This window comes from Oncorhynchus gorbuscha, linkage group LG18 (assembly GCF_021184085.1).
Source record: "Oncorhynchus gorbuscha isolate QuinsamMale2020 ecotype Even-year linkage group LG18, OgorEven_v1.0, whole genome shotgun sequence".
Lineage (NCBI taxonomy): Eukaryota > Metazoa > Chordata > Actinopteri > Salmoniformes > Salmonidae > Oncorhynchus > Oncorhynchus gorbuscha.
In genome coordinates, this window is record NC_060190.1 from 81308087 (window position 1) to 81322762 (window position 14676).

The 14676-nt window shown below is 41.0% G+C and overlaps 1 protein-coding gene across 1 annotated transcript in view; it reads right to left on the reverse strand.

The window, feature by feature from the left end:
- The window catches only part of LOC124004217 (stabilin-1-like), a 118636-nt gene that overhangs the window by 17925 nt on the left and 86035 nt on the right, over nucleotides 1–14676 (reverse strand). Inside the window, exons 23-33 of the mRNA XM_046312980.1 lie at nucleotides 11992–12085; nucleotides 11590–11748; nucleotides 6555–6650; nucleotides 5523–5618; nucleotides 5245–5292; nucleotides 3531–3658; nucleotides 2712–2823; nucleotides 2541–2618; nucleotides 1612–1712; nucleotides 1148–1266; nucleotides 854–975 (exon numbers count right to left, since the gene is read on the reverse strand). Coding sequence (XP_046168936.1) covers nucleotides 854–975; nucleotides 1148–1266; nucleotides 1612–1712; nucleotides 2541–2618; nucleotides 2712–2823; nucleotides 3531–3658; nucleotides 5245–5292; nucleotides 5523–5618; nucleotides 6555–6650; nucleotides 11590–11748; nucleotides 11992–12085 — 1153 coding nt within the window. The remainder of the gene's footprint in view (nucleotides 1–853; nucleotides 976–1147; nucleotides 1267–1611; nucleotides 1713–2540; nucleotides 2619–2711; nucleotides 2824–3530; nucleotides 3659–5244; nucleotides 5293–5522; nucleotides 5619–6554; nucleotides 6651–11589; nucleotides 11749–11991; nucleotides 12086–14676) is intronic.

Here is a 14676-nt window from a genome sequence, read left to right on the forward strand (position 1 = left end):
TGAAAAAACATATACCTACCAGCTATGTAGAGTTAGTCTGGCTCAGGTAATCTCTGCCTACGGCAGGGTAGCAGCAGGGTAGCCTAGTGGTTAGAGCATAGTGGTTAGAGCATAGTGGTTAGAGCATTGGACTAGTAACTGAAAGGTTGCAAGTTCGAATCCCCAAGATGACAAGGTACAAATCTGTCGTTCTGCCCCTGAACTGGCAGTTAACCCAGTGTTCCTAGGCCGTCATTGAAAATAAGAATTTGTTCTTAACTGACTTGCCTAGTAAAATAAAGGTAAAATGTAAAAAAAAATGTAGAGGTGGTCTGGCTCAGGTAATCTGGCTCAGGTCATCTCTACCTATCAGCTATGGAGAGTTAGTCTGGCTCAGGTAATCTCTACCTACCAGGTATGTAGAGTTAGTCTGGCTCAGGTAATCTCTACCTACCAGTTGTGTAGAGTTGGTCTGGCTCAGGTAATCTCTACCTACCAGGTATGTAGAGTTGGTCTGGCTCAGGTAATCTCTACCTACCAGTTGTGTAGAGTTGGTCTGGTTTAGGTAATCTCTACCTACCAGGTATGTAGAGTTGGTCTGGCTCAGGTAATCTCTACCTACCAGTTGTGTAGAGTTGGTCTGGCTCAGGTAATCTGTACCTACCAGTTGTGAAGAGTTGGTCTGGCTCAGGTAATCTCTACCTACCAATTGTGTAGAGTTGGTCTGGCTCAGGTAATCTCTACCTACCAGTTGTGTAGAGTTGGTCTGGCTCAGGTAATCTCTACCTACCAGTTGTGTAGAGTTGGTCTGGCTCAGGTAATCTCTACCTACCAGTTGTGTAGAGTTGGTCTGGCTCAGGTAATCTCTACCTACCAGTTGTGTAGAGTTGGTCTGGCTCAGGTAATCTCTACCTATCAGTTGTGTAGAGTTGGTCTGGCTCAGGTAATCTCTACCTACCAGTTGTGTAGAGTTGGTCTGGCTCAGGTAATCTGTACCTACCAGTTGTGAAGAGTTGGTCTGGCTCAGGTAATCTCTACCTACCAGTTGTGTAGAGTTGGTCTGGCTCAGGTAATCTCTACCTACCAGTTGTGTAGAGTTGGTCTGGCTCAGGTAATCTCTACCTACCAGTTGTGTAGAGTTGGTCTGACTCAGGTAATCTCTACCTACCAGGTATGTAGAGTTGGTCTGGCTCAGGTATTCTCGGACCAGTTGTGTAGAGTTGGTCTGTGGAAGTAGGAGTTGTATAATCATGGTCTGGCTCAATCTCCTCTGTCAGGTTGTAGAGCTGGAGGGAGATTACGGGAAAAACATAAAACAGAGTCAATAATATCTCTGATCGAGCTGATACCAAACACGTAACAGACACATACTGGTATTTCAAATATTTTAAAATACCTGAACGGTGTTCAATTCCATTGGTTCCATTGTAAAGCTAAGTCAAATGCACGTCACATACACGGAAGGACTGGAGGAGGGGGGGGGGGTTGGACTTAATGTGAAGGAAACATGTAAATATTGTTACCTTGGTAATAGCATGTGACAGCAGAGGACAAGCGTCCTGTCCAGGGGGTGTACTTGTACATCAAGCTGCCTCGCGTTATAATGTACCAGGCTACCAAAAATAACGTAGCAGTGCTGCCTGTGTAAAGAGACTGAAGGTAGGGGTGGTGTTGAGGAACTGCATCAGGCCTGGGGGTTCTGGTGGGATGTCTGACAAGGGGGGGAACAGAACCTGAAAACACAAAACCACCAACACAGGATTCATTTAACCTCTAACAACCCTTGCTTATGTAAAATATTTTGGTATATTAAATTAAAGCAAGTTTGTGTGAAGTTCATTTATATCCACAGACTAAAGCTGTGACCTGTTACACGTTACCCACAGACTAAAGCTGTGACCTGTTACAGCATGTGACCCAGAGACTAAAGCTGTGACCTGTTACACGTTACCCACAGACTAAAGCTGTGACCTGTTACAGGCTACCCACAGACTAAAGCTGTGACCTGTTACACGTTACCCACAGACTAAAGCTGTGACCTGTTACACGAACCCACAGACTAAAGCTGTGACCTGTTACACGGGGGACCCACAGACTAAAGCTGTGACCTGTTACACGTTACCCACAGACTAAAATATTTGACCTATTAAATTAACAGACTAAAGCTGTGACCTGTTACATTTATATCCACAGACTAAAGCTGTGACCTGTTACACGTTACCCACAGACTAAAGCTGTGACCTGTTACACATTACCCACAGACTAAAGCTGTGACCTGTTACACGTTACCCACAGACTAAAGCTGTGACCTGTTACACGTTACCCACAGACTAAAACGGTGACCTGTTACACGTTACCCACAGACTAAAACGGTGACCTGTTACACGTTACCCACAGACTAAAGCTGTGACCTGTTACACGTTACCCACAGACTAAAGCTGTGACCTGTTACACGTTACCCACAGACTAAAGCTGTGACCTGTTACACGTTACCCACAGACTAAAGCTGTGACCTGTTACACGTTACCCACAGACTAAAGCGGTGACCTGTTACACATTACCGTATTAATGATGTGGATGTATCCGTTGATAGAAGGGATGTTGGGGGTGAGGATGGTTGCATTCTCTATCCTAACTTCCTGAAACAGAAAGAAGACACAGTCAGATCATCTTGAGACATGGCTGTAGACCCTACGGCAACAAGAGCAACGATAACAACATCTTCAACTTACCCCATCAACAGTTTTGACCTCCCATGTAGTAGGCAAGTGTAGAGTGGGTAACCGCTGGTTGATCTGCTTGTCCAGGTCCTCTATGGAGAATATCCCCTGGAGGAAGTGGGCTCTGGGGAGAAAGAGGAGTGTGTCTAAGGCTGGGATTCAATCTAATCCCGTGTTATAGCCTTGAAAAATCGTAGGTAAGGAATGGTAAGGTAAGGTAAGGAATGGTAAGGTAGGGTATGGTATGGTAAGGTAGGGTAAGGTAAGGTAAGGTAAGGTAAGGTAAGGTAAGGTAAGGTAAGGTACGGTAAGGTAAGGTAAGGTAAGGTAAGGTAAGGTACGCTAAGGTACGCTAAGGTACGCTAAGGTACGGTAAGGTACGGTAAGGTAAGGTAAGGTAAGGTAAGGTAAGGTAAGGTAAGGTAATGGTACGGTAAGGTAAGGTATGGTATGGTCTGGTAAGGTAAGGTATGGTATGGTATGGTATGGTATAGTATGGTAAGGTAAGGTAAGGTATGGTATGGTATGGTCTGGTAAGGTATAGTAAGGTAAGGTAAGGAATGGTATGGTATAGTATGGTAAGGTAAGGTAAGGTAAGGTATGGTATAGTATAGTATGGTAAGGTAAGGTATGGTATAGTATAGTATAGTATGGTATGGTAAGGTATGGTATAGTATAGTATGGTAAGGTAAGGTATGGTATAGTATAGTATGGTAAGGTATAGTATAGTATGGTAAGGTATGGTATAGTATAGTATAGTATAGTATGGTAAGGTAAGGTAAGGTATGGTATGTTATGATAAGGTAGGAATGGCACGGTAGGGTCAATTACTTTAGAAGGTATGGGAGCCTGTAGCGGCCAAACCAGAAGTCCTGCTCAGAGGTGGTTAGATTGCGGATAACGTCCCTGGAAGGTACCAGAGCCGTTAGATTCCCACTCAGGTCAAACTCTGACGACCTCTAAGAGAGGGGACAGAAACAGGAAGGATCAATCTTTACCTTTGAACTTTATAAAGTGCCTTCAGAATGTATTCATACCCCATAACTTTTCTACATTTTGTTGTGTTACAGCCTGAATTTAAAATGGATTAAATTGAGATTTTGTGTCACTGGCCTAAACACAATACCCCATAAGGTCAAAGTGGAATAATTGTTTTTTGAAATCTTTAAATAAAAAATGAAAAGCTGAAATGTCTTGAGTGAATAAGTATTCAACCCCTTTGTTATGTCTAAATAAGTTCAGGAGTAGAAATGTGCTGAACAAATCACACTCTGTGTGCAATAATAGTGTTTAACATAATTACCTCGTCTCTGTACCCCACACATACAATTATATGTAAGGTCTCTCAGTCGAGCAATGAATTTCAAACACAGATTCAACCACAAAGACCAGAGAGGTTTTCCAATCGTTTTCCACCATTCATTTTTTCCATATGGGATTTTCAAAACACTTTAAATAAGGGCTGTGTTTCGTGCAGGCTTACACTGGTTCCACATTTTGATAACTGTGTAAATCTCCCTTAAACAAGGTGACTTTTAGCAAGGTGGGGGCTGCATCATGTTATGGGTATACTTGTCATCGGCAAGAACTTGGGAGTTTTTTTAGGATAAAAATAAATGAAAACCTGGTTCAGTCTGCTTTCCTACCAGACGCTGGGAGACAAATTCTCCTTTCAGCAGGACAATAACCTAAAACACTAGGCCAAATACATACTTGTGTTGTTTGCGACACTGAATGTTCCTGAGTGACCAAGTTACAGTTTTGACTTAAATGGGTTGAAAATCTATGGCAAGACTTGAAAATGGCTGTCTAGCAGTGATCAACAACCAACTTGACAGAGCTTAAATAATACATAAATAAATAATGTGCAAATATTGTTCAATCCAGGTGTGGAAAGCTCTTAGAGACTTACCCAGAAACACTCACAGCTGTAATGACTCTTAGAGACTTACCCAGAAACACTCACAGCTGTAATGACTCTTAGAGACTTACCCAGAAACACTCACAGCTGTAATGACTCTTAGAGACTTACCCAGAAACACTCACAGCTGTAATGACTCTTAGAGACTTACCCAGAAACACTCACAGCTGTAATGACTCTTAGAGACTTACCCAGAAACACTCACAGCTGTAATGACTCTTAGAGACTTACCCAGAAACACTCACAGCTGTAATGACTCTTAGAGACTTACCCAGAAACACTCACAGCTGTAATCACTGCCAATGGTGATTCTACAAAGTATTGACTCAGGGGTGTGAATACTTACGTAAATGAGATATTTCTGTATTTAATTTTCAATAGATATGCTAAAATGTCTAAAAGCCTGTTTTCACTTTGTCATTATGGGTTATGGTGTGTAGATGGGTGAGAGAAATAATACACTTCATCAATTCAGGCTGTAACAACAAAATGTGGAATAAGTCAAGGGGTATGAATACTTTCTGATGACACTAAATATGATGTGCAGAAATACAAATACATCTTAAATGATATGGAGAGAGTTAGAGCCAAAAGGAAAGTACAAAAAGATAGACAGCTACAGACCTGTATCAGGCGGTAAAAACCATACAGATTGGTATTCATGTCCAGTTCCTAACAAACAAAACAAAAGCAGCACAATACCAGTCAGTGAAACAGTACCAAAAGGCCTGTCTAAGTAAGGCAGGGGAAGCACACAGAAGGAAACCCTACCTGAATTTGTCCAACGGACACTTTCTTTTTTGTTTCCCGTTGCAATTTTACTTGCTACGGTGCAAAACGTTTTGCAACAGTGTCAGACTAATGAATACAACCCCAGGTACCACAGGTATGGTATAGCCTACCTCTAGCATCGTCCCGTAGCATGTGACTCCGTCTCCAAGGTACCCTTCTGGACAGACACAGATGATGTTTTCTCCATCCACTGACTCACACTTAGCCTGAGGACGTCAAACCACAACAACACTTTACTACGCATTAAGGACTCTAGGAAACCTAGGTGGGCTGAACAAGGCAGGCTCATATACATTATCCTTAGGTGGGCTGAACAAGGCAGGCTCATATACATTATCCTTAGGTGGGCTAAACAAGGCAGGCTCATATACATTATCCCTAGGTGGGCTGAACAAGGCAGGCTCATATACATTATCCTTGGTGGAGATGGAGGTTTAAAACAGACAATCTGAGAGGAGATGGAGGTTTAAAACAGACAATCTGAGAGGAGATGGAGGTTTAAAACAGACAATCTGAGAGGAGATGGAGGTTTAAAACAGACAATCTGAGAGGAGATGGAGGTTTAAAATAGACACAGACAATCTGAGAGGAGATGGAGGTTTAAAACAGACAATCTGATAGGAGATGGAGGTTTAAAACAGACAATCTGAGAGGAGATGTAGGTTTAAAACAGACAATCTACAACAGCGATTGCAAAACGTCATTCCAGTCTGTCCCAAGTGTCACCCTGTTACCACAGGGCTGTGGTCTAAAGTAATGTTCTATGTAGGGAATAGAGTTCCATAGGGTTGTGGTCTAAAGTAATGTTCTATGTAGGGAACAGGGTTCCATAGGGCTGTGGTCTAAAGTAATGTTCTATGTAGGGAATAGAGTTCCATAGGGATGTGGTCTAAAGTAATGTTCTATGTAGGGAATAGAGTTCCACAGGGCTGTGGTCTAAAGTAATGTTCTATGTAGGGAATAGGGTTCCACAGGCTGTGGTCTAAAGTAATGTTCTATGTAGGGAATGGAGTTCCACAGGGCTGTGGTCTAAAGTAATGTTCTATGTAGGGAATAGAGTGCCATTTGGGACACACACAAATACAATACATTACTTTGTGTGTGGATAAAAGGTGACACGTAAATGAAAGATATGTACGAACCAGAGAATGGCATCCTCCGTTGTTTTTCTGACAAGGGTTGATGAGATCACAGACTGTCCCATCTCCCATGTAACCCCTTATACAGGTACACTCACTCTGAGAACACAAGAGACAGACAGACAGACATGTAAACCCCTCATATAGGTACACTCACTCTGAGAACACAAGAGACAGACAGGCAACCCCTCATACAGGTACACTCACTCTGAGAACACAAGAGACGGACGGACGGACGGACGGACGGACGGACGGACGGACGGACGGACGGACGGACGGACGGACGGACAGACAGACAGACAGACAACCCCTCTACAGGTACACTCACTCTGAGAACACAAGAGACGGACAGACAGACAGACAGACAACCCCTCTACAGGTACACTCACTCTGAGAACACAAGAGACGGACAGACAGACAGATGGACAGACAGACAGACGGACAGACAGACAGACAGACAGACAGCCAGCCAGACAGACAGACAGACAGACAGACAGCCAGACAGACAGACAGACAGACAGACAGACAGACAGACAGACAGACAGACAGACAGACAGACAGACAGACAGACAGACAGACAGACAGACAACCCCTCTTACAGGTACACTCACTCTGAGAACACAAGAGACGGACAGACAGACAGACAGACAGACAGACAGACAGACAGACAGACAGACAGACAGACAGACAGACAGACAGACAGACAGACAGACAGACAGACAGACAGACAGACAGACAGACAGACAGACAGACAGACAGACAGACAGACAGACAGACAGACAGACAGACAGACAGACAACCCCTCTTACAGGTACACTCACTCTGAGAACACAAGAGACGGACAGACAGACAGACAGACAGACAGACAGACAGACAGACAGACAGACAGACAGACAGACAGACAGACAGACAGACAGACAGACAGACAGACAGACAGACAGACAGACAGACAGACAGACAGACAGACAGACAGACAGACAGACAACCCCTCTTACAGGTACACTCACTCTGAGAACACAAGAGACAGACTTTGAGGTAGTAGTTGAAGTATAACATGTTATTATCTGTCAAAGGGACAAATATACACTGACTTCAATAAACATTAGGAACACCTTAATATTCAGTTGCATCCCCTTTTTCCCCCAGAACAGCCTCAGCCGCATGGAATCTACAAGGTGTCAAAAGCATTCCATGGGGTTGCTGGCCCATGTTGACTGAAATCACTGCAACCCTTAACAAAGAGCTGCAGTTAGTTTCAGAATGGGAGGCAAGAAATAAATTAGTCCTAAATATTTCAAAAACTAAAAGCATTGTATTTGGGATAAATCATTCACTAAACCACAACTAAATCTTGTAATAAAAATTGTGGAAATTGAGCAAGTTGAGGTGACTAAACTGCTTGGATTAACCCTGGATTGTAAACTGTCATGGTCAAAACATATTGACACAACAGTAGCTAAGTTGGGGAGAAGACTGTCCATAATAAAGTGTTGCTCTTCCTTCTTAACAGCATGTCATGACTCTCCTGTGAGGATCCAGGTTACAGTGGGTCAGCACCCTCTCTACAGCACCCTCTCTGTCCCGCCGAGGGAGGGATGGAGGTATGGTGCTGGACAATTTTATGACGCTATTAAATACAGTGTAGGAACTGTCTCTCCCTGACCATGCAGGATTGAGGGGAAAGAACCCTTTTGATACATGGAGATTCCTCCTGCCAAAACTACAACATTCAAGGTTGGACATTGAAACAATATTTCTAACGTAAATAATGTGGGAAATGGTCAGGAGGGACTTAAAGAACAATCATGTCAAATAAGTTGTTGTTTTGTGATATCATTAAGGACAGTATAACCAAATAATGGTAACTCTACAAATGTGTACATCCCGGTTATCAGATTTACATCTAAATGTTGTGGAACTTCTATGATTAAATATGAAACTATTTGTGAGAAGATGAAAAGTGAGTTTAGCCTTCTAAATTAGATCATTGTTTTTCAACTAAAGTTTTAGCCAGTCTGTAATCACGCCCATGTGAGCACAGACATTATGCTAAAAAGATGGGGGCTTATAAAGGACTCCTAAAGAATTAAAATGTCGAAATATGCTGCCGATGTGGACAGTGATCTTAGCTGTACCCAGAATAATCAACCATTTAGACCCGTATACGGATGGTTAGCCAGGCGTCACAACCGGTTTAACCTCTTGCTCCTACCTGACACGCAGGCGTCCAATCTAGACATCTGGAAATGCAAATGCACTACGCTAAATGCTAATAGCACTCGTTAAAACTCAAACGTTCATTAAAATACACATGCAGGGTATTGAATTAAAGCTACACTCGTTGTGAATCCAGGAAACAAGTCAGATTTTTAAAATGCTTTTCAGCGAAAGCATGAGAAGCTATTATCTGATAGCATGTAACACCCCAAAAGACCCGCAGGGGACGTAAACAAAATAATTAGCATAGTCGGCGCTACACAAAACGCACAAATAAAATATAAAACATTCATTACCTTTGACCATCTTCTTTGTTGGCACTCCTAGATGTCCCATAATCACTATTGGGTCTTTTTTTTCGATTAAATCGGTCCATATATAGCCTAGATATCGATCTATGAAGACTGTGTGATCAACGAAACAAAATAGCGTTTTATAACGTAACGTCATTTTTTTTAAATTAAAAAAGTCGACGATAAACTTTCACAAAACACTTCGAAATACTTTTGTAATGCAACTTTAGGTATTAGTAAACGTTAATAAGCGATCAAATTGATCACGAGGCGATGTATATTCTATAGCTGTACATCCGGGTAAATCTCAACCGAAATATCCGGTCGGAGACCTGAAGAAATGGGCTGTCTCTTCTTCGTTTGACCAAGAAACAAAGCCTAGGCAAATGACAAGACTGTTGACATCGTGTGGAAGCTGTAGGAATTGCAATCTCGGCTCCAGGTAATTTGCTTTCCCATAGACAATACATGCAAGTGGCGCATTGATATATTTTCCAATTTTCAGTGATCAGATTTTCCTGCGCTTTTCAATGAAACGCACGTTCTGTTATAGTCACAGCCGTGATTTAACCAGTTTTATAAACGTCTGAGTGTTTTCTATCCACACATACTAATCATATGCATATACTATATTCCTGGCATGAGTAGCAGGGCGCTGAAATGTTGCGTGATTTTTAACAGAATGTTCGAAAAAGTAGAGGGTTGACTTAAGAGGTTAAACCTAAAGACTTGTATCCATAAGGCATGAGCTGAATACTTTACCAAATGGTTTGAAGACTACAATATCAGAAAATGGTAAGACCGTCTGAAACTCTCTCTCTCTCGAAGAAGAAGAAAATTACACAGGAACATTCAGTCTGCAGCTGTTGTAGCACCTTCAGCTTAGGAAACTCGACCGAAGACAAGAGACAAAGAACAATTTCCTCTCACCACTATAGGTATCTACTCTAAACATACAAAGTGGAGAAAAAGGCCTGCTGAACACTGTGTGGTAGACCTCTGTTCTAACAGACACTCTGAGACCAAGAAGTTACGACAACAAAGGACATGGTGACCTCTGGAAGATCTGTTCTAACAGACACTCTGAGACCAAGAAGTTACGACTACAAAGGACATGGTGAACTCTGGAAGATCTTCTCTAACAGACACTCTGAGACCAAGAAGTTACAACTACAAAGGACATGGTGACCTCTGGAAGATCTGTCCTAACAGACACTCTGAGACCAAGAAGTTACGACAACAAAGGACATGGTGACCTCTGGAAGATCTGCTCTAACAGACACACTGAGACCAAGAAGTTACGACTACAAAGCACATGGTGACCTCTGGAAGACCTCTTCTAACAGACACTCTGAGACCAAGAAGTTACGACTACAAAGGACATGGTGACCTCTGGAAGATCTGCTCTAACAGACACTCTGAGATGACTACAAAGCACATGGTGACCTCTGGTGGACAACCAGGGACTTTCTGTCGACTGACTCCCCAGAAAATGGACCGGGTGATTTCAACAGAGAGAGATGACAAAGACATACAAGCATAAATATGTACTTTGCACTTCTAAATGTGAATGAGCAGTTGTCAGGTTGCTAAATATTCACATTTACGATGAGCGTATTATTCAACTGTATGTACGATAGTTGAATTCCTTTGTCTCTCCTTCCCCCTCTCTTTCTTTCCCCACCCCCTTTTCATTGTGTAACAAGCCATCATATCGGGTTAGTCCACTAGGGACTTTTCATTGTGTAACCAGCCGTCATATCAGGTTAGTCCACTAGGGAGTGCCTTGCAAAATAATTCACCCACCTTGGCATTTTTTCTATTTTGTTACATTACAACCTGTAATTTAAATATATTTTTATTTTTATTTCATGTAATGGACATACACAAAATAGTCCAAATTGGTGAAGTGAAATGAAACAAATTACTTGTTTAAATTATTATTTTTTAATTAAAAAAGGAAAACATGAGCGTATATGTATCCACCCCCTTTGCTATGAAGCCCCTGAATAAGACCCGGTACAACCAATTACCTTCAGAAGTCACATAATTAGTTAAATAAAGTCCACCTGTGTGCAATCTAAGTGTCACGTGATCTGATCTTGAAATACATCCACAGGCACATCTCCAATTGACTCAAATTATGTCAATTAGTCTATCAGAAGCTTCTAAAGCCATGACATCATTTTCTGGAATTTTCCAAGCTGTTTAAAGGCACAGTCAACTTTGTGTATGTAAACTTCTGTCCCACTGGAATTGTGATACAGTGAATTATAAGTGAAATAATCTGTCTGTAAACAATTCTTGGAAACATTACTTGTGTCATGCACAAAGTAGATGTCCTAACCGACAAAACAATAGTTTGTTGACAAGCAATTTGTGCAGTGGTTGAAAAACGAGTTTTGATGACTTCAACCTAAGTGTATGTAAACTTGCCATTTCAACTGTATTTGATGCTGGCGATGTTAGACCGTTAGACCAGCCTCAGGCGCTAGCAGAAATCTGTTTAGCAGCCGAACCATACATACCTGTCCTGGTCCTAGAGACCTGCAGTCTGCATGCTTATGGCAGCCACCTCTGGTCTCCAGGAGACAGTTGTCCAACTCAGTACAGATCAGGCCGTCTCCTGTCCAGCCCTCGTTACAAACACACGACACGTTAGCTGGCCCTGAGTTCTCACACTGGGCCTGAGGAGAGAGATGGACATACAACACACTACACGTTAGCTGGCCCTGAGTACACACACTGGACCTCAGAGGAGAGGGTTATTATAATACACCAATACGGTTAACGTCCGTTATTAACTATTCCCAAAACCCGATTGAGAGATTCCTGTAATCAGGAAGGACTAAACAGGGAATCCATATGGGCCTTAGTAAAAAGTTGTGCACTAAATAGGGAACAGGGTTCCATTTTGGCGGGGGTCTTACGTTAACATCACAGCCTCCTCTGTCAGCCTTCAGGCAGGGGTTGACCAGGATGCATGAGTGTCCATCTCCTTCATACCCCGACATACACTCACACCTGTCACACACAGGGACACACACACATGTTAATAATATAGATATAGATAATAATAACATAGACAATAGTATAGATTATAATATGATAATATAGATTATAAAATAGATTGTAATCTAGATAATACTATAGAGAATAACATAGATAATAATATACACTGCTCAAAACAATACAGGGAACACTTAAACAACACAATGTAACTCCAAGTCAATCACACTTCTGTGAAATCAAACTGTCCACTTAGGAAGCAACACTGATTGACAATAAATTTCACATGCTGTTGTGCAAATGGAATAGACAACAGGTGGCAATTAGCAAGACACCCCCAATAAAGGAGTGGTTCTGCAGGTGGGGACCAAAGACCACTTCTCAGTTCCTATGCTTCCTGGCTGATGTTTTGGTCACTTTTGAATGCTGGCGGTGCTTTCACTCTAGTCGTAGCATGAGACGGAGTCTACAACCCTCACAAGCTGCTCAGGTAGTGCAGCTCATCAAGGATGGCACATCAATGGGAGCTGTGGCAAGAAGGTTTGCTGTGTCTGTCAGCGTAGTATCCAGAGCATGGAGGCGCTACCAGGAGAGTGGTCAGTACAGGAGACGTGGAGGAGGCCATAGGAGGGCAACAACCCAGCAGCAGGACCGCTACCTCCGCCTTTGTGCAAGGAGGAGCAGGAGGAGCATTTCCAGAGCCCTGCAAAATGACCTCCAGCAGGCCACAAATGTGCATGTGTCTGCTCAAACGGTCAGAAACAGACTCCATGAGGGTGGTATGAGGGACCGGCGTCCACAGGTGGGGGTTGTGCTTACAGCCCAACACCGTGCAGGACGTTTGGCATTTGCCAGAGAACACCAAGATATGCTAATTCGCCACTGGCGCCCTGTGCTCTTCACAGATGAAGGCAGGTTCACACTGAGCACATGTGACAGACGTGACAGAGTCTGGAGACGCCGTGGAGAACGTTCTGCTGCCTGCAACATCCTCCAGCATGACCGGTTTGGCGGTGGGTCAGTCATGGTGTGGGGTGGCATTTCTTTGGGGGGCCGCACAGCCCTCCATGTGCTCGCCAGAGGTAGCCTGACTACCATTAGGTACCAAGATGAGATCCTCAGACCCCTTGTGAGACCATATGCTGGTGCGGTTGGCCCTGGGTTCCTCCTAATGCAAGACAATGCTAGACCTCATATAGCTGGAGTGTGTCAGCAGTTCCTGCAAGAGGAGTGCATTGATTCTATGGACTGGCCCGCCCGTTCCCCAGACCTGAATCCAATTGAGCACATCTGGGACATCATGTCTTGCTCCATCCACCAACGCCACGTTGCACCACAGACTGTCCAGGAGTTGGCGGATGCCACCTCATCAGGAGCATGCCCAGGCGTTGTAGGGAGGTCATACAGGCACGTGGAGGCCACACACCACTGAGCCTAATTTTTACTTGTTTTAAGGACATTACATCAAAGTTAGATCCGCCTGTAGTGTGGTTTTCCACTTTAATTTTGAGTGTGACTCCAAATCCAGACCTCCATGGGTTGATACATTTGATTTCCATTGATCGTTTTTGTGATTTTGTTGTCAGCACATTCAACTATGTAAAGAAAAAATAATTTAATAAGAATATTTCATTCATTCAGATCTAGGATGTGTTATTTTAGTGTTCCCTTAAATTTTTTGAGCAGTGTTTATTATAATATAGATAATAACAATATAGACAATAGTATAGATTATAATATATATTATAATATAGATAATAACAATATAGACAATAGTATAGATTATAATATATATTATAATATAGATAATAGTATAGATTATAATATATATTATAATATAGACAATAATAATATAGACAGTCGTATAGATAATAACATAGATAATAATAATATAGACAATAGTATAGATTATAATATATATTATAATATAGACAATAGTATAGATTATAATATATATTATAATATAGACAATAATAATATAGACCATATAGTATATATTATAATATAGATAATAATAATATAGACACTAGTATAGATTATAATATATATTATAATATAGATAATAGTATAGATTATAATATATATTATAATATAGATAATAATAATATAGAAAATAGTATAGATTATAATATATATTATAATGTAGATAATAACAATATAGACAATAGTATAGATTATAATATAGATAATAATAATATAGACAATAGTATAGATTATAATATATATTATAATATAGATAATAACAATATAGACAATAGTATAGATTATAATATATATTATAATGTAGATAATAACAATATAGACAATAGTATAGATTATAATATAGATAATAATAATATAGACAATAGTATAGATTATAATATATATATAATATAGATAATAACAATATAAACAATAGTATAGATTATAATATCGATTATAATATAGATAATAATAATATAGACAATAGTATAGATTATAATATATATTATAATATAGATTATAATATAGATAATAGTATAGATTATAATATATATTATAATATAGATAATAGTATAGATTATAATATATATATAATATAGATAATAACAATATAGATAATAATATAGATTATAATATATATTATA